A 20,106-nucleotide genomic window follows, 5' to 3' on the forward strand; every position below is an offset into this window, starting at 1 on the left:
ATCGCGGCACGTCGCCCACCGGACGGACAATCCAGTCGTGACCCTCTCGGACTAACGCCGGGAACCAGTCATGGGTGGACCTTTCGGTCTCACCGCGATCGAGCCAATCAGCCCCCGCGTGGGATAGGGTTGCTCGCCAAATTCGACCTACCTAAGTACCCATGCGGAGGGTAGACCGGGCGATCGCACCTCGCCGCAGGTCGACTTCGGACACGGGCCACTTAAGCGACCCGTTCCGTACTATCAGAATAACCGAGCGGTGTTATCGTCGACCTCGACGGTTCGATTAATTATCGGGCGTATTCAGCCCACTACCAACCCTTTACGTGAAGCAAGATGAGGATTCAATGAAGGAAATGACGAAGCGAAGCGGGAAACAGTTCAACACAAAGCACATTTATTCGCGATGAACGGAAAGCGCACATATACAATTCCACCAAAAGCACACAGAAAAGAAAAACACAATTCCATTTACACAAAAAGCAAATATAAAAGAGAAACACAATGCAGAGCTATCTGACTACCGAGCACACGGCAACACTTATACAATTTTACTTCACAGACGGCGCCGACAACACATACCCAAAACCAAGGAAAAGAATACCCTCAAGGATGAGGCGGGCCTGAGGCCGAGACCGGGTCGGGCCTACCCGTCTGGTGATGAGACGCGGAGTGGCGATGGTGCCTCAACTCCGCGGGCCTCGCGGACAGTGTCTGGTAGGGGGTGGGAAAGGGGCCCCCTTGGTCGCACTATCTCAGCGCGGGGGGAAACAGGAGGGGGTTGCTGATGCTCGGGGTATAGAGGATTTTTATTATCCCGCGACGAGCGTCTCCACCTCGGCCAGGTCGCGCTGTCGGCCTCCCTGGGGTGCAGCTCCCTGCACGACGCGAGCACCCCCTCGTCTGCCCTCGCCGCCTCTCCACAGCTCCGTCCCCTCCGCTCCGACTCCAACACACGACGCCGACCAGCTCCTTCTTGCCAACTCCACCGCCCGCGAAGTCTTAACTCTCTGTTCCCGACTCTCCTACTCACTACTCTGACGAACACGGTCGCTATTATAAGCCCCGTGGCTTCGCCTTTGACCCCCTCCCTTCGACCTTTCACCTCGCTCCCCATTGGCCCGAGAAAAAGTGGGCGTGAATGCTTTTTGATCCGTTTTTGAAGCACAAAATCCGTGATTTTGTACACGCTGTTCGGCGCGCGCCCTGCACGAGTCCAACACCGGTACCCACAGGTGGCGCAAGAACGGTGGCGATGCGACGGTTGCGAGGTGTGACGTGAAGGTCGTGGCGGTTGTGGTGAAGCGGCGTTGTGGTTGGTGGTGGTAACAATGGCGGTTGGTCCAAATTAAAGATAGTAAAAGAAAAACGGCTATCCTGAAGAGTCGCAGCACGCATAAATGACATGTATTCCCACTAGACAACGGGTTTGGGCCTAACTACACATGTACTTACCGAGATACCTCACCTAAGGGACCTGAATGGTGGTTTGCGAATTTGGTAACCACAACACTACCCCCTCCCCTTCTTACAGACTCGTCCCGAGTCGTCAAATTTTCGTGTGCCATCATGTGTAGTTTTCCCCTAGTACATTTTACCTACGGATCCCTGAGTGCGACATTCATGGTATTCGTGTCCCCAAAATAAATAACCTGAGGGCTGCGTAACTACCTAAACAAACTCACTCACACGGACGACTTAAATAAAATTGCCGGCGCTGAGACATACATGCCGGGGGCGCACTCATATTTACAGTACATCTTAACCTTAACTTACAAATTTTACACTAAACCATGGCCCAGGATCACTGAACTCTGCAAAAGAAAAGCAGTTAGCAGGGAGCCAGGCTGCCCGCATGCAGTCTCTGGCTCAAACAATGCAGGTGACAGGGAACGCGGCCGGCCGCTCACACGCAGTCCAAGGCCCTGCCTTTTGAACTGAACGCAGCGAACCACAACGGTGCACGGGCTGCACAAACGCAGTCTCCATGCCAGCTCAAGTGGCACACGCAATGAGCACAACGAATGGATGGATGAATGGATGGACACAAACACGGTGCACGGGCCGCCACTGCAGGCCCGTGTTGTAGCTGCCAACAGGGCAGTTCTTGCAGCTTGCAAACTGTTGCTTTCTGATCCTGGCGCACATGGAAACGAACAGGGGGGGGGGGGCAAAGCAAAAATTGAACGGGGCTGGTGAACGTGGGCAGTGGGCATGGCATGGCAAAGGCAGCAAGCAAACACAGCCCGCAGAAGAAGGCCGCTGCAGGCAAACACAGCCGGCAGATGAACTGGCCGGCACAGGCCTTGAAGAAAAAACAGCCAGCCGGCAGATGAAGTGGGCCGGCACAGGCCTTGAAGTAATACACGGCCAGCCGATGGCACAGGCCTTGCAGCAAAACAACAGCTGCCGATGAAGTTGGCCAGCCTTTGCCGTTCCGTGGATGTTGGTGGAGGGAGTGCGGTGGTGCTGGCCACTTGGAAGGCGGGCTCAGACCTACCCACCTGTCTCCCTCCCAACCTATCGCCTTTGTCTGTCACTGTACATACCCACTCCCTTAATTCGTCAAACCCCAATTTAGCCCCAACTTATTTTTTTGTTGTTTTTATTTTTACTTCCCCACTATAAATCGTCCCCTAACCCCCTTTATCGTCCTTGTTCGGCTAACCTATCCTGTCACCTAGCCTACTCCCAACCCCTACGTTCCCTTCCCGGAGGGGAATAAGGGAGAGCTAATGTCCTGTGTCGAGGCCCAACGAAGCCTCAGAATGGCCTCCCCAGAGTTCGGCGATCTAACCCAAAGTGGGTCCAGCGGCCCACAACGAGAGCGAGGGGATGGATGGTGCGGAGGGGTACATCTCCTAATCTACCCTACCCATTTAACAGTTAAACTACCCCGGGGCTTTCAACAAGCGCCTCTCGCTTAAACTATTGGTTCGAACAACCCAGATTCCCGTCGCCTGTGTTGGTGTCCTCACAATTTCGGGCTTCGCCCCCCCCAATTTTCTCTCCGTGCCCTCACACGGTCTCCTGGCTGGGACACGTGGCTCCCTTTGGCAGGCACGACCCTCTGCCGAATCTCCCGCTATGGCACCCCCGGGCACTACACTGCCTCCAAGCCTACCAGCTCCCTAACACCGGGGAGTGCCCCCCATGGCACCTCCCCTGAAACGCACACGTGGCAGGCCGGCCTCCCGGGCCCCTTTCCGAGGGTCACCCATGCCCACAACACTGCCCACGCGGCTAATGGCTCCCCGGGCCTCCGCACCAAGCAGACGCACCCGTGCCCACTACGCTATCCCGGCCCCCCATGGGCCCTTGGCCTACCGCGGCCGACTAGCCTGGTGCCCGGGGTACCCACTCAGCGATACTCACCTTTCGCAGCCACGCTCCCAAGCCCGTCAACAGGGCTCCTGCACCCCTCCAAATGGGTCTCGAGCCTACTTTCCCACCAACAACAAAACGACCTCCATTTTTCAATTTGACTGACCCCGGGGTCCCTTGGGCGGGAGTCACTCCTCCCCCCAATCACTCATCGCACCATGCATTCCCCATTCGCTCCATACACACAGACCCGCTGGCCTCACTCACTCGCCAAGTACTCACCTCACAACTCACCAACTACTCTTCAACACACACACCACTGAACTCTGCCATCCTCCTGACTACATCCCCTAACTAACTCGTGCTCCCACGTCGTCCCTTAAACTACAGCACGTTCCTTTTAACACTACGTCGCTAAACTACATCCCCTCTACACATTCACAAGTCTGTCACTGTTCTCAAATAATAAATCATTTTATTTCCCAACCTAAATCTGGCTACAATCCCTCTAACTAATCCATTCCACAGACTCCATGAGGACTTACCCCTGCCCCATGAAGTCGGTCTAACTAAGCTAACCCTTCCCCCTAACTAGTTTCCATCCTGTGCCCAGGTAAGGGGGTCTTCCACCCCTTGCCCAGGAATCCTGTGCACCCGAAAGTGAGGCTTGCTTTCTTTTTCTTTTCCCATGCGCATCACCAGCGCGGCAACTCGCGCACTTTACACCTGCAACTGCCCGTGACGTCATGCAGCTGCACGTGTTCCTCGTCCCTCCTTGGACGGCACCATCCGCAGAGATACCCCTCCTGCCGGATTCCAACCCCACTTGCAGCCATGACGTCACCGTGCGCATAAAAAACAAACACAAGCCCCACGTCTCGAGGGGTTCCCCACGCGAACACATGTGCTTTGCCCGTTGGAGCTTAACACACACGATCGCGTGGAGAACCCGTCCGGTCCAAATCCGTTTACCTGCCTAAACTTTGTCCGTCCGCGGGATCGGCAAATCCACCGCGTGCGTTTCCGGACCGGGACTTCACTCTCGCAAGCGAGCACGTGGCGGTCTCGTGCGTTGCACAGCACGAACCGCGTGCTTACTGCTGGGTGAACCCGGCACGGTCCCCGAAATAGCTACAGCCGCTACTCGGCTTTCTCTCCTTACATGTCGCCGTCGTCGTCGCCATTCCACACACGCATACCTGCGTGTTACGACGCACACAGTCCACTCCATCACATTCACACCGGGAGACGCGGCTGCGTGCTCCCGCATGCCAACCGACATCTCCCTCACATACCGCTCTCTCACACACACGGTCTCCCTTGCACACAGCGACCTTGCACACGGCCGTTCACTCACGCGTGCGGGGGCACTCACCCGCGGTGCCTCACTCGCACTCCGTGCCTCATCCACACACGCGGGGGAACTCAACCGCGGTGCCTCATCCACACTTCGTGCCTCATCCACACACGGCGTGCTGGGAAGCACGTACTCCGGCACCATCGCCACCACACCACTCACACACGGGGTCACTTCCACACACGGGGACGCACTCACACCTTGCACCACACACAGGGACAACCACACTGGGGATTCGTGTCCCCACAAGGGTCTCCGGGGCCTCTATACCCCCAAGCTCTCCGTGCACCCGTTCACAGCACTCCTCCCCTCAACCTCGCAAAGCACGACCGAACCCACCTGGTCGTGACTCGCCTCAAGGGGGCATACTCCCTCCCCTCGTTCCTGGAGGAGGCCATCCAGGTGCTCGCACTGGGTCTCCACACGCTCCGCGAGCTCACCCCCATTGTCCTCCACTACCTCCGTGTGTGTGTGTGCGTCACTTACCCCGTCCTCACCGTGCAGTCTCTCCTCTATCGTTCCCTTCCCGGCTACCGTCACTGCCAACTCTTCACCCTTTACCTCCCTTGTCTCAACTATTATTATTTCCTTTGTCGTCACCTCGTGTCTCGTCTCACACGTTTTGGTCTCCCCATTTAATTCTTCCCTTTTGGTCACCGTCGATTCCTCTGTCACGACCCTCACCCAACACGCCCCCTGAATTATTTTTTTACCCGCCTCCACCGCGGGCCTGTCAGCCGTTGCACCCCCTTCCAGCTCGTTTGCTCCCACACGTGGAGTCGCCATTCCCAGCTCCCTGGTCACGGCCTTCATGCCCGCCTGCAGGCATCGGCCCATGTTCTGCGTCTCACCCCGCAGCTCTTTCATTTCTTCCCTCATGTTTGCTTCCATTCCATTTATTTGCTTGTTCATGTCTTTCATTTCGTTTTTCATATTCGTATCCATCTTTTGTGTATTCGCATCCATCGTCGTTTTCACTTCATTCATTTGCTTGTTCATGTCTTTCATTTCGTTTTTCATTGCCGCCAGCATGGCGCATAGCTGGGCCATGTCGGGTGCGCTTGAGTGAGCCGTTTCGGCAGGGGTTGGGGAAGGGTTTTGGTGGAGAGGGGGAGGGGAGGTGTCATACACCGCGGCCGCTGCCGCACCCATTTCGGGCTCTGGGTTCAGTTGGGCGAGTCCGTGTTCCTGCACAATCAACATTTCCTGCACGGGGATTCCATCCTGGACCATGGATCCTACACATTCTACATCCATTTCTAATACCCCCGGCTCCCGCTCGCCTTGAGACGCCATCTTGCTTCTCGTGAAGGGTTAATTTCGCTCGCTCGTAATTTGGAGGGAATCGGGGGTCGCTTCTCTCACCCCTGGACCGATTCCCGTGAATTTAGCTGGAGACAGGAGAGCCCGTTGTCCCGTTCTCCAATACCAGTGCCGCGAGGAGGGCTGTGGTGAATTGACGTGAATTGAGGGACATGACGCGGGATCACATGTTGTGCGTCTCGCGTATAAGGGGAGGTCTCTGCGGCACGAGTGATTGTCCCCGGGGCATTGCCATTTACATCGGCTGTTCACTTGATGCTCGTTAACTGAAGGTGCTCATTGACTGGTGAGAATGGAGATTATATCGAACTCCGTGCTTACGCGGATTGTCTGCAATGATTAACTGCACATGTATACGTTACTGCTTATGTACTCCTAGCTGAACCTGTATTCCCCGGTGTGCCCGTAGAAGCGGCTCCAATCAAATGGAATAAAGCCTAAACTCTGAAGGTTCATCTCTCGCTCTCATTTCAATTTATTCCATTTGATTTTCTCGGCTCTCTCAACCAAAGATGGACAAGATCTACAAACCAGAGAGGTTCGACGCAGACCCAAACGCGACTGACGCAGAAATGAAATGGTCGCATTGGTTCTGTTCCTTCTCACACTATCTGACCATCATCGAGGAGGGAGCTGACAAATTTGCCGCTCTCGTGAATCATGTCTCGCCCAGCGTGTACAGGCTCTTCTCGGAGTGCGACACTTATGAAGCAGCGATCGAGGTGCTGCAAGCGCTCTACGTGAAGCCCAAGAACGAGGTATACATACGACATCTTCTCAACACACGCAAGCAAGCAGCCGGGGAGACAATCGATCAGTTCCTGCAAGCTCTGAATCAGCTGGGAAAAGACGGCAGCTTCCGGGCGGTAAGCGCCGAGGAACACCGAAAGGAAGCCACACGGGAGTCATTCATCCAAGGACTCAGATCAGCCCACATACGGCAACGCTTACTAGAGAAAGCGCAACCCACTCTTGACAAGGTAGTCGATCAGGCTCGAGCGATGGATACGGCTCAGCAGCAATCTGAGTCATTTGGGACACCGATGCTGCTAATGAACGCTGCTACGGTGGGAACTCAAGGAACCCCACTGGCACAGACACAGCCAGACATAGGGGATGGAGAAACACCCGAGGAGCCGGATACCCAGACCTCGTCAAACTCCTCAGCAACTGCTCCGGTTGGTAAATGCTTCTTTTGTGGGTACAAAAGGCATCCTCGTCAAAAATGTCCCGCCAGAGATGCCACATGCATGAATTGCGACAAGAAAGGGCATTATGCCAGGGTATGTAAATCTACTCTAAGGAGAAATAAACCCACTTCTGCGGCTCTCTACTCGCAAAATAAATTGATTGCAGCCTCCCCGGGGAATCTATCCAAGGCTATCATCAACGTACGAATTAACAGGCATATGGCTGAGGCACTGATTGATACCGGTAGCTCTGAAAGTTTCGTCAACAGCTCGCTAGTGAAGGGCAGGAAATGGGTAATCCACCCGACTGACAATACGGTATGCATGGCCGCCACCTCACTACAATCCCGCGTACGAGGGTACTGCAATGTTGAATTGGACGTAAAAGGGTACACGCATCGGGATGTAAAGGTACTGGTGCTTCGTGATTTGTGCGCAGACGTAATTCTGGGTCATAATGTCCTCAAGCAGCACACGAGCGTCGAAATACCCTTTGGAGGAAGCAAGCCTCGTCTAATTTTAAATGCGTTGACCACCGCGGAGGTGACGTCCCCCCAGCTGTTCGCTAACTTGTCGCCGGTCTGCAAACCGATAGCGATCAAATCGCGGCGATATACCACTGCTGACATGAATTTCATCACTTCGGAAACCAAGCGATTACTGGAGGAGGGAATTATAGAACCGAGCGATTCGCCATGGCGCGCACAGGTGTTAGTAACCAGCAGTCAGAACCATAAGAAACGAATGGTTGTCGATTATTCCCAAACGGTCAATCGCTTCACCCAACTCGACGCCTACCCCTGCCGCGCATAGATGAGATGGTCGAACGCGTGGCCAATTATAAGGTATTCAGTACCATCGACTTGCGAAGCGCCTATCATCAAATTCCCATCCGAGAGGAAGACAAACCTTACACTGCATTCCAGGCAGGGAGGCGCCTCTACCAGTTCAGAAGGATACCATTCGGTGTCACGAATGGAGTAGCTTGCTTCCAACGGGTTATGGACGACATCATCTCAGATGAAAACCTCAAAGACACTTTTGTTTACGTGGATAATGTCACAGTGTGCGGTAGGGATCACAGGGAACATGATAGGAATCTGGACAGATTCTTGAGCATTGCTAGAAAATATAATCTGACTCTCAACTACGAGAAATGCGTATTCTCGGCAAGGTCAATTGACCTTCTCGGCTACACAATAGCCGACGGCACAATTAAGCCTGATCCTGAGCGATTGCGCCCGCTCCGTGAGCTTCCACCACCTCAGGACTTGCAGACAATGCGCCGGGTGATCGGGATGTTCGCTTACTATGCGAGATGGATTTCGCAATACTCCGAGAAAATACATCCCCCAGTGCATTGCAAAAACTTTCCACCAGATGCCGCTGTTGTAAGAGCTTTCCACAATCTCAAGGATGATATCAGTAAGTCCGTGGTTTTATCGATCGACAGCTCGGTGCCCTTCGTGGTGGAGACCGACGCTTCAAATCACGCCATAGCTGCTACACTTAATCAGTCTGGGCGGCCGGTCGCGTTCTTCGAGAACTCTCTCTAGAAGCGAGCAGAGACACTCAGCGATAGAGAAGGAAGCGTACGCCATCGTTGAAGCGCTGCGGAAATGGAGACATTATTTACTGGGAAACCACTTCACGCTCGTTACGGACCAACGATCCGTGGCATTCATGTTTGATGGGAAAAATAACGGGAAAATTAAGAATGAAAAAATTATGAGATGGCGGATAGACCTAGCTTGCTACAGATACGACATTGTTTACCGGCCCGGGAAAGAAAACCCTGCTGCAGATACCTTCTCCCGGGTCTACAGTTCGGCAACAATCAGTCAGGCTTTGCAAGACCTCCATGTGTCTCTGTGCCACCCAGGGGTAACCAGGATGGCACATTTCGTACGCAGACAAAATCTTCCCTATTCTGTTGAAGATATTAAACAAATGAATGCTTCATGCCCTGTTTGTGCTGAACTAAAACCCAGATTCTATGGCGCGGCATCTGGCAGACTGATCAAGGCCACTTCCCCCTTCGAGAGACTAAACATCGACTTCAAAGGGCCCCTGCCGACCGAAACAGACAACAGATACATATTCACCGTTGTTGATGAATATTCAAGGTTCCCTTTCGCGTTTCCGTGCTCGGATATGACCTCGGGCACTGTCGTAAAATGTCTCTCTGACCTCTTCGCTATGTTTGGGAAACCTTCGTACATACATTCAGGCAGAGGGCCGTGTTTCATGTCGGCCGGGCTAAAACAATTCCTATTAGAGCACGGCATAGCAACTAGTCGAACGACGGGTTACAACCCACAGGGAAACGGGCAGGTGGAAAGGTATAATGGAGTTATTTGGAAAGCCGTAACTCTGGCGCTGAAATCGAGAGGACTGGGCCCCGAGCGGTGGGAGGTTACCCTTCTCGACGCTCTGAATTCCATACGCTCTTTGCTCTGCACGTCCACAAATGCCACTCCTCACGAACGTATGTTTACTCACCAACGACGTTATGTTGACGGTCAAACGGTGCCCAACTGGCTGACCCATCCCGGTACAGTGTTCATGAAACGCCCGGTACGACAAAGCAAGTATGAACCGCTGGTGGAGGGGGTCGAACTCATTGACACTAATCCAGAGTATGCTCATGTCAGGCTCCCGGATGGCAGGGAGACCACTGTGTCGGTTCGCCATCTGGCTCCCTCAGGTACTCCTCCTGCCGGTACACCACCTTCTGGCACTCCTCCTTCTGACATTTCCCCCCCAGGAACTCCGCCAGGCGACAGGGCTGCCGCGTTCCACCCGAGAGCGATCGAGGAGTCATCCCCGGCACAAGTCGAGGCTCACCAAGAGGATCGGGAGTCTCCCTCAAGTGAAACTGCCGTTTACTCCCGGAGAGGTCGACGAATAAGGCCCCCTCGACGACTCAATCTGTAAAGGGGATTATCGGCATTCTCGCTGCTCATGCTCCTATATGCCCATTATATCATATATCGATGCTCATTTCCATGCTCCTACAACTCAAAATAATCACTGCTTGGCATGTATGCTTCTGTAGATCTATTAGTCCGCGTTGCTTGAAATGTATACTCCTATAGTGCTAAAGCAATCATGGTGTGTAAGATGGGCCCCTAGTTACATTTTAAAGGTGGGGAGAATGTGGTGAATTGACGTGAATTGAGGGACATGACGCGGGATCACATGTTGTGCGTCTCGCGTATAAGGGGAGGTCTCTGCGGCACGAGTGATTGTCCCCGGGGCATTGCCATTTACATCGGCTGTTCACTTGATGCTCGTGAACTGAAGGTGCTCATTGACTGGTGAGAATGGAGATTATATCGAACTCCGTGCTTACGCGGATTGTCTGCAATGATTAACTGCACATGTATACGTTACTGCTTATGTACTCCTAGCTGAACCTGTATTCCCCGGTGTGCCCGTAGAAGCGGCTCCAATCAAATGGAATAAAGCCTAAACTCTGAAGGTTCATCTCTCGCTCTCATTTCAAGGGCGATGGGTTTGTATCGCACGACCTGACACCAGTGTTGCGGTATTCGCGCCCGCCGGCGTGCTGACGGCCACGTAACTCGAATCGCGGCACGTCGCCCACCGGACGGACAATCCAGTCGTGACCCTCTCGGACTAACGCCGGGAACCAGTCACGGGTGGACCTTTCGGTCTCACCGCGATCGAGCCAATCAGCCCCCGCGTGGGATAGGGTTGCTCGCCAAATTCGACCTACCTAAGTACCCACGCGGAGGGTAGACCGGGCGATCGCACCTCGCCGCAGGTCGACTTCGGACACGGGCCACTTAAGCGACCCGTTCCGTACTATCAGAATAACTGAGCGGTGTTATCGTCGACCTCGACGGTTCGATTAATTATCGGGCGTATTCAGCCCACTACCAACCCTTTACGTGAAGCAAGATGAGGATTCAATGAAGGAAATGACGAAGCGAAGCGGGAAACAGTTCAACACAAAGCACATTTATTCGCGATGAACGGAAAGCGCACATATACAATTCCACCAAAAGCACACAGAAAAGAAAAACACAATTCCATTTACACAAAAAGCAAATATAAAAGAGAAACACAATGCAGAGCTATCCGACTACCGAGCACACGGCAACACTTATACAATTTTACTTCACAGACGGCGCCGACAACACATACCCAAAACCAAGGAAAAGAATACCCTCAAGGATGAGGCGGGCCTGAGGCCGAGACCGGGTCGGGCCTACCCGTCTGGTGATGAGACGCGGAGCGGCGATGGTGCCTCAACTCCGCGGGCCTCGCGGACAGTGTCTGGTAGGGGGTGGGAAAGGGGCCCCCTTGGTCGCACTATCTCAGCGCGGGGGGAAACAGGAGGGGGTTGCTGATGCTCGGGGTATAGAGGATTTTTATTATCCCGCGACGAGCGTCTCCACCTCGGCCAGGTCGCGCTGTCGGCCTCCCTGGGGTGCAGCTCCCTGCACGACGCGAGCACCCCCTCGTCTGCCCTCGCCGCCTCTCCACAGCTCCGTCCCCTCCGCTCCGACTCCAACACACGACGCCGACCAGCTCCTTCTTGCCAACTCCACCGCCCGCGAAGTCTTAACTCTCTGTTCCCGACTCTCCTACTCACTACTCTGACGAACACGGTCGCTATTATAAGCCCCGTGGCTTCGCCTTTGACCCCCTCCCTTCGACCTTTCACCTCGCTCCCCATTGGCCCGAGAAAAAGTGGGCGTGCATCAATTTTGATCCGTTTTTGAAGCACAAAATCCGTGATTTTGTACACGCTGTTCGGCGCGCGCCCTGCACGAGTCCAACACCGGTACCCACAGGCGGCGCAAGAACGGTGGCGATGCGACGGTTGCGAGGTGTGACGTGAAGGTCGTGGCGGTTGTGGTGAAGCGGCGTTGTGGTTGGTGGTGGTAACAATGGCGGTTGGTCCAAATTAAAGATAGTAAAAGAAAAACGGCTATCCTGAAGAGTCGCAGCACGCATAAATGACATGTATTCCCACTAGACAACGGGTTTGGGCCTAACTACACATGTACTTACCGAGATACCTCACCTAAGGGACCTGAATGGTGGTTTGCGAATTTGGTAACCACAACAATATATATATATATATATATATATATATATATATATATATATATATATATATATATATATATATGTATCTATATATATATATATATATGTATATGTGTATATATATGTATATATATATATATATATGTACAATATATATATATATATATATATATATATATATATATATATATATATATATATATATATATATATATATATATATATATATATATATATATATATATATATATATATATATATATATATATATATATATATATATATATATATATATATATATATATATATATATATATATATACATATATTATTTGCTTCATTCAACTGTAATCTATATCGTTCATTCTTAGGGTTTAAAAGATAATGTTGCATGCAGACAACTTTGCACAACAATGGAATCGCGTTAGAAATGTTGCATTCAAAATACGTATTGTCTTGATGATAAAAAATGTGTTTTTAATCTGTAATGGCATCACACTCAGTGGCTTATTGTGTGATAGGGGTTTACAAGAAAATTACAAGGAATTACAAGGAAATTTTTGTACAGGAGGAGGCCATTCAGCCCATCATGCCTGCGCTACACCAATACCAGATTTTAATAAATACGTCATTACCCCTTTCCTTCGTATGCAGCCTTTTGGTTGCTCCACTGGTACTCCTTTTGCCGACCTCAGAAGGCTGACAAGCTGAGTCAACCCCCTGGTGTTAATTCAGCGGGAAACGGTGCTTGAACTCAGGACCCGAGGATACCAAACCACCACTCAAACCGCAAAGCCAACACCAGATTATAAACCAGTTTATTACATAATTACCTCAGTATAGCTCTGCACTGTTGAAGGCCCCATCTTGTTTGTACTGTAATAATAAAAATAGGGTAAATACCCCAGGGCGTTCACCTGGTAGTGGCTGGGTAAAATAACGAGGGAACCACTGGTCGGCATGGATGACCCACAAAATATGTAACGAGGAAGAAACTAAAATACCTTTGGATGTCATGAACTACATTTGGTTCATCACAGCTGATGAAGGCTGTGATGAAGTTCAATCGAAATTTTGTGTGTAGTTTCTAAGAAGAAAGCAAATACCTTGTTTGTGGGGCAACCACACCTGTAGACCCCCTTAGACCCCAATATATATATATATATATATATATATATATATATATATATATATATATATATATATATATTTTTTTTTTTTTTTTTAAATGCTGGAAACGAGCTTTGTTACACCATGGGTCATGAAGGTTGTGGTCAAGTTTCATTGGAATTGCATGTGTAGTTTCTGAGAAGAAAACAAATACCTATTTTTGGGGGCAACCCTTGTAGACCCCCTGAGGGCCTGATTTTTTTTGTTGTTCATGCCATGAACAAAATTTGGTACAAACATGGGAAAATATTTGTGGACGGACAGAGGACGTGCCAACGCATAAGCTCCCTGGAACTACGTTCCAGGTGAGCTAGAAATCAGGGTCTCAGGCAGTTTTCAGAGGAGGTGTGGTTGCCCCACAAAGTAGGTATTTTCTCTCTTCTCAGAAAGTACACACACAATTATGATGAAACTTGACCACAATCTCATCTCCTGTGACGTACCAAAGTTTGTTCATTGCATTAAAAAATAGAAAAATCCATCGGTATTTACTTCCTTCCTTCTCCCTTAATTATTTGGTGGGTTATTCAGGCCGACCAGTGGTACCTTGGTTAGCTCACCAGGAACGTAGTTCCGGGGAGCTTATGGGATGGCACATCCGTCTGTCCTGTCTGTCCACAAATACTTTCAAACTTCTTCTCTGAAACTACACATCAGATTCCGATGAAACTTTACCACAACCTTCAACACTGTATATGGACCGAAGTTTGTTCAAGACATTAAAAAAATCGGGCCCTATGGGTGTTGACGGGGGTTGCCCCCAAAATAGGTATTTGCTTTCTTCTGAGAAACTACAGATGCAATTCTGATGAAACTTGACCACAACCTTCATTGCCCATGATGTACCAAAGTTTGTTCACAGCATGAATAGAATCGGGGTCTGAGGGGTCTATGAAGCGAGTTTACGTGGGGGTTTCCCCCAAAAAGAGGTATTTGCTTTCTTCTCAGAAACAGCACACACAATTCTGATGAAACTTGATTACAACCTTCATCACCCATGATGTACCAAAATTTCTTCATGGCATGAAAAAAGAAAATCCATCAGTATTTACTTTCTTCCTCGTTGCATGTTTTGTGGGTCATCCATGCCACCAGTGGTTCCCTGATTATCTTATCCAGCCGCTACCAGGTGAGCGTCCTGCGGTATTGCCCCTATGTTTTTAAATAGCATAAACAAACTTTGGCACATCATGGGTGATGAAGGTTTGGGTCAAGTTTCATCAAAATCGAGAAAGGAAACATGTTTTGGGAAACAATCCCCCTGTAGATCCCCTTCGACTCAAATTTTTTTTAATGTTGTGAACAATCTTTGGTACATCATGGGTGATGAAGGCGGTGGTGAAGCTTCATTGGAATTGTGCTTGTAGTTTCTGAGAAGAAAGCAAATACCTCTTTTGGGGGTGGGAGGGGGGGGCAATCCTTCCATAAACTCCATTCATAGACCCCCTCGAACCCGGATTTTTTTTATTATATCATGAACAAACTTTGGTACATCACGGGTGCTGAAGGTTGTGCTGAAGTTTCATCGGAATTGCATGTGTAGTCTGAGAAAAAAGGAAATACCGTTTTTGGGGGCAACCCATCCCATAAACACCCTTTAAAAAATGTTTTTTTTTTAATGCGTGAACAACCTTTGATACATATTGGGTGATGAAGGTTGTGGTGAAGTTTCATTGAAATCCTGTGTGTAGTTTCAGAGAAGAAGTTGCAAATGTTTGTGGATGGACAGACGACGCGCCATCCCATAAGCTCCCCGGAACCATGTTCCAGGTGAGCCAAAAATATACACAAATGTATTAATATCATTCGGAAAGTTTGCAAAGAATCATAAGTTAAAGTTTCCTAAAATTATTTTCCTTGATGTCCCAAGTTTGATGAATATTTTGCAAAGTTTAACATTTTAAAGCTATTTTATTTTATTTTCCCCGGTTCCAATAATTATTGGATTATAATTTTTTTTCCCCCGGTTCCGATTATAATCGATCTCCCACCTTGGCAGTGGTATGTGCACCCCTGCGATGACCAGTGTACAGTGTGACGAGGTAGCGGTAATTCCACGCAGGGTCATTATCTGCCAGGATCGTCACCTTGGCCTGCATACAAGCCAGCATACAATGAGACATTCTAAAATTAGAGGTTCTCTTGTCGCAAACATAACGTCCATGAAATTATCAACACTATAATTTCAATTTATATTATTATATTATCATTATTTTACCAGCAATTCAATGACCTCTATAAAGCTTACCAAAATGTAACATCATCATGGGATCTATTAAATGTATAAACAAATGTGGGGCATACATTGGCCTGCAACGTCCAAGAGCATGTCCCTTGGCATTATGTACAACTTCTGCTTTATACAATGAAATGGAACACCAAGAAGGAACCAGAAGAAGTAAAGTGCAAAGAGGAGTCATCAGAAGGAACTTGGATAGGATTCAGGTTTAAGCTGCTACTCCACAACCCTCGTATCCATCCAGGCACAGCCAAGTGAGCCTTACAGAAAAAATAATTCTGCAATAATTCACTTCTCCTTCGAGAGATAGATAACGAAAGAAAGAAATAGAGAGTAAAAGATAAAAGAGAAGAAAAAGCAAGAATTAGAATGAATAAAGAGAATTATGAAAAAAATTTTTATTATAAAGCAATGTGAAAAGAACAAAGATGTCGGGAAGAACCCGGACAGATATGTAGCTTTCAGCAGTTACTCGCCAGGCTCAAATGCAGTAACATGCACAAGCTACCAGAGGTCCATCAGCAGGGAAACACAATACATACAGCATCAGGATGTGGTACAAACATAATGAAACAGAAGACAAGAAGGAACCCGAAGAAGTAAAGAGCAAATATGGAGTCATCAGGAGGAACCTGGATAGGATTCGGGTTTCAACCGCTACTCCACCACTACTCTCAGACCCACCCAGGCGCAGAAAGAAAAAAAATTCTGCAAGAATTCACTTTTCTCCTTCGAGAAATAGAAAATGAAAGAAAGCAATAGAGAGTAAAAGATAAAAGAGAAGAAAAACAAGAATTAGAACGAATAGAGAGAATTATGAAAATGTTTTAGAAAGAAATAGCTCCATGCCTTGGCAGATCTATGCTTCCTCAACTGACATAGAGATGAGCTCTAAACCCATGTACGTTCAGCTATTGGTGTGCATTTATGGTGTGTACCTGTTGGCCAAAGGCACAGTCCCGTAATGATTGAAATAATAAAAAGAATGTCCTTTTTTTCAAAGATGCCACAAATAGTACATAACCTGCATGTGCGAGGTTCACATACACTTTCCATCTTCTTCTTTTTTAATATGACAAATTGGGTAAAATTTGGACAGTGCAGTCGACAAGGTTTTAGACAAGCCATGTTTTGCAACTTAACTTCACAATACTGCGACAGAAGCCATCCATTTCTCTATTTCTGCCAATAAAGCCTGTGGTCCCTTGGTTATATGTTGTAAAGGCAGGCAACCATTATTGGCTCGCTCTCCCATGTTTAACATCAGTCGTGTTTGACTCAAAGTGCACTAACTCGCTGCTTCGACAAGCTCCAACTGCAGATGTCATACTAGGTTACATCCTTTGGACTAACTTTTAAAGGATTCATAAGTGTACAAAAAGGCTAAATAGAATGAATATGCATTCAAGTTAGCAGTTGTGCCATTTGTGCTGACAATCTATGGTGAGAACCTTTTGATTTCTGAAGTTACTGCAACTTTCTTCAATTGTCCACTTGAACTTTATAACTATTTGGTTAATATTGTGGGATTTCGCTCACTTCCGAGATTCAGCAATGCTCAATTGCCCATAATAGCCTCATCACGACATTCTTCAGAAAGCCTGTCCATTTCAATTAGATTCGATAAATTTTATTATCTCTGCAAATAAATAAATAAAATCAGATTTTAATGGCAATTCTAACAAACAATTATATTTATCCATACATGATATAAATAGCCATAGTACCCCAAGCAGTGCCAAATTAACAAACCTTGGCCATATCTTGTCTGTCAGCCCTGCTTGCCCAGACCAGGATAAAAAGGTACAACAGCAACACGGTGCCAACTGCACTCACGACAACAGGATTCTGGTGGACTGTAGCAAAGAGCTCCACAGTCCGACTAACATCCACTGTGTTGGGTAGCACAAGGAAGCCTGCACCGAATGATGTCAAGTGATAGCACAGGCACTGTGTGACCAATGGTGTCGTGCGTGGGCCCACCTACATGCCGGCAAAGAAAATGGTAGTTCGCATTGTTGGGATATGCAATCCAGTTAGGAACAACAGTTACTGCATATGGTTCACATGTTCCCAATGCCAGTACCAAAACAAGCTTTATACTCCAGAACAGCTTTGACAGTGTTTGATAAAAGGAAAATATATTAGTCTTAAATATTGAGGCAATGGCTGGTTAGATTTGTTTGGTAAGAAAGGTTGACATTACTTTGTCATTTATTCAGTACCATTCAAGGAACATGGAATGATTGAGGACACCAGCCTTTGCTTTGCATGCTCAAATCATTCTGAAAACAATTAAGAGAGGACAAAAACAAGTTCAAAACAGTTTGACTTTGGTACATTATTTTCATGCCAAACAATGGTGATGGGGATTGCAAAAGCAATTTATCACCCACTGCAGTTTTGATAAAATTCATCATTAACATTTAGAATAATGTTGTGAACATAGGCAACATTAAATGTGAGCTTGATATCAATCACTGTTAAATATAATTTCTTCCAGACAGTCAACTCCAGGAAGCTCATGACAAACTCTTACGAACGACGACGCAAAACAAACATGATAAAATATGAAACGACAATGGCACTCGGTAGAGCACATACCTCCACCACGCAATGCCTGATCCACGAAAAAATATCGGGCCCAATACATTTTCACGTCCACCACCGAAGGTGAAGGAGGTTATGTTTTCACCCCTTTCTGTCTGTTTGTTTGTCTGTGTGCAGGATATCTCGAAAAGTTACGGATGAAATTTTGTGGGAAGGTTGGGGTGTTTGACAAGCATGAACTGATTCGATTTTGGTGAAGGTCCGAATCCGACCGGGAGAATTTTTTTTCAGCGATTCTTTACCCTTGAGAGGAGATAGGGCTAAACCGATATATAGCACGATATCTCGAAAAGTTGCAGACGGATTCGGATGAAACTTGGTGGATATGTTGGGTGTGTGACCACATCGAATTGCTTCAATTTTGGTGAAGATCCGAATCTGGATCTGGATCTGCTAATTTTTTTCAGTGATTCTTCAACCATTGAGAGATTCGGCTAAACCGATATATAGCACGATATCTCAAAAGGTTGTGGACAGATTTGGACGAATCTTGGTGGGCATGTGAGGTGTATGGCAAGGATGAATTGATTCGATTTTGATGAAGATCTGAATCCGGATCTGGATGAGAATTATTTAATTTTTAAGGTGATATTTCACCATTGAGAGATTTTCATCATTGAAATGACATTACGGTTGGTGCATGACATCAATGACATCACATGTAAATAAAAACAAAAAAGAGCAGAGCACCCCATCAATGATGTGATTTGACATTTGTTTTTGCATTTGCAAAATAACAAAAGAAGCCCTCCTCCATTTGACCTCAGCACCAGCACGTGACCAGAAATGAGCGATCGTATTGAAATAAAAACCAGACACATGCCGAGGCTCGGAGTCTATTGTGCTGATGAAGCCGGCTGTGAAGCTGATGAAACGTTGCCTGAGACCGGGTCTGCTCTCTCTTTTTTGCTCAAATTGGCGGAGTCGATCGAGTTTTTACTTTTGGTTGGAAGCGCCTTCTTCTTCAAAAATGTGTAATCCCAACCTCCCCAATCTTATACAACATATTTATACATATACATATACATATACATAAACATACACATAGTGTTTCAAAAAGATTGATACAACTTTGACTTCCTGCGGTTTTTTTGACCGATACCATTTTCCTTTTCAGCATTTGGTGGTGTTATCATGGTGTTTGTTCCCTGGGATTTCTAGCTCCATAGCTCAACTATGCCATTGACAGTGAAGCAGAAGACAAAAATGGTGGTTCTGTGGTATGACAATGATATATAGACACCCGCCGGAGGTTCTGCTGGGAATACGACCTCAGAACACATGATGGACCCACAAATTGTGCCATTCAATATATTGTGAAACATTTTGAGCACAAGAGCACAGTGCACAACCAGAGCAAGGACAACAGTGGTCGGCCAGCATCAGCAACCAAGAGCCAAGCCAACATCGACGCGGGGCGAGATTCTGCAGTGGACAGTCCCAAGAAGTCCCACCGCCGGCGCTCCCGGGAGCTAGGCATCAAACCAACATCAGTCTGGCATATCCTCACAAAGGAACTGAAGCTTTTCCCATACATCATCTCTATTAGGCATAAACTGAGTCAAGATGACATGATGAGGAGACTTGATATGTACAATTGGCTCAGTGAGAGGATGGAGTGGTACCCAAACTAGATCAACCTGATCTGGTTCCATGATGAAGCCCATTTTCACTTGAACGGTGCCATCAACAACCACAACAACATTTTCTGGTGAGTGTCTCCATACTGTATGATTTAGTCTCATACCACAGAGCCACCATTTTTGTCTTCTACTTCACTGTCCAAGGCATAGTTGAGCTACATAGCT

The 20,106-nt window shown here is 48.1% G+C and overlaps 1 protein-coding gene across 2 annotated transcripts in view; it reads right to left on the minus strand.

Annotated features, from left to right (window-relative positions):
* The window catches only part of PKD1L3 (polycystin 1 like 3, transient receptor potential channel interacting), a 232,144-nt gene that overhangs the window by 119,955 nt on the left and 92,083 nt on the right, over positions 1 to 20,106 (minus strand). For both annotated transcript variants that reach the window (XM_085887936.1, XM_085887934.1), the window contains exons 25-26: positions 17,441 to 17,671; positions 15,441 to 15,542 (exon numbers count right to left, since the gene is read on the minus strand). In XM_085887936.1, the coding sequence (XP_085744062.1) occupies positions 15,441 to 15,542; positions 17,441 to 17,671 (333 nt within the window). The remainder of the gene's footprint in view (positions 1 to 15,440; positions 15,543 to 17,440; positions 17,672 to 20,106) is intronic.

This window comes from Eptatretus burgeri, chromosome 7 (assembly GCF_056783735.1).
Source record: "Eptatretus burgeri isolate ZD-2024b chromosome 7, Ebu_testis_v1, whole genome shotgun sequence".
Classification (NCBI taxonomy): domain Eukaryota; kingdom Metazoa; phylum Chordata; class Myxini; order Myxiniformes; family Myxinidae; genus Eptatretus; species Eptatretus burgeri.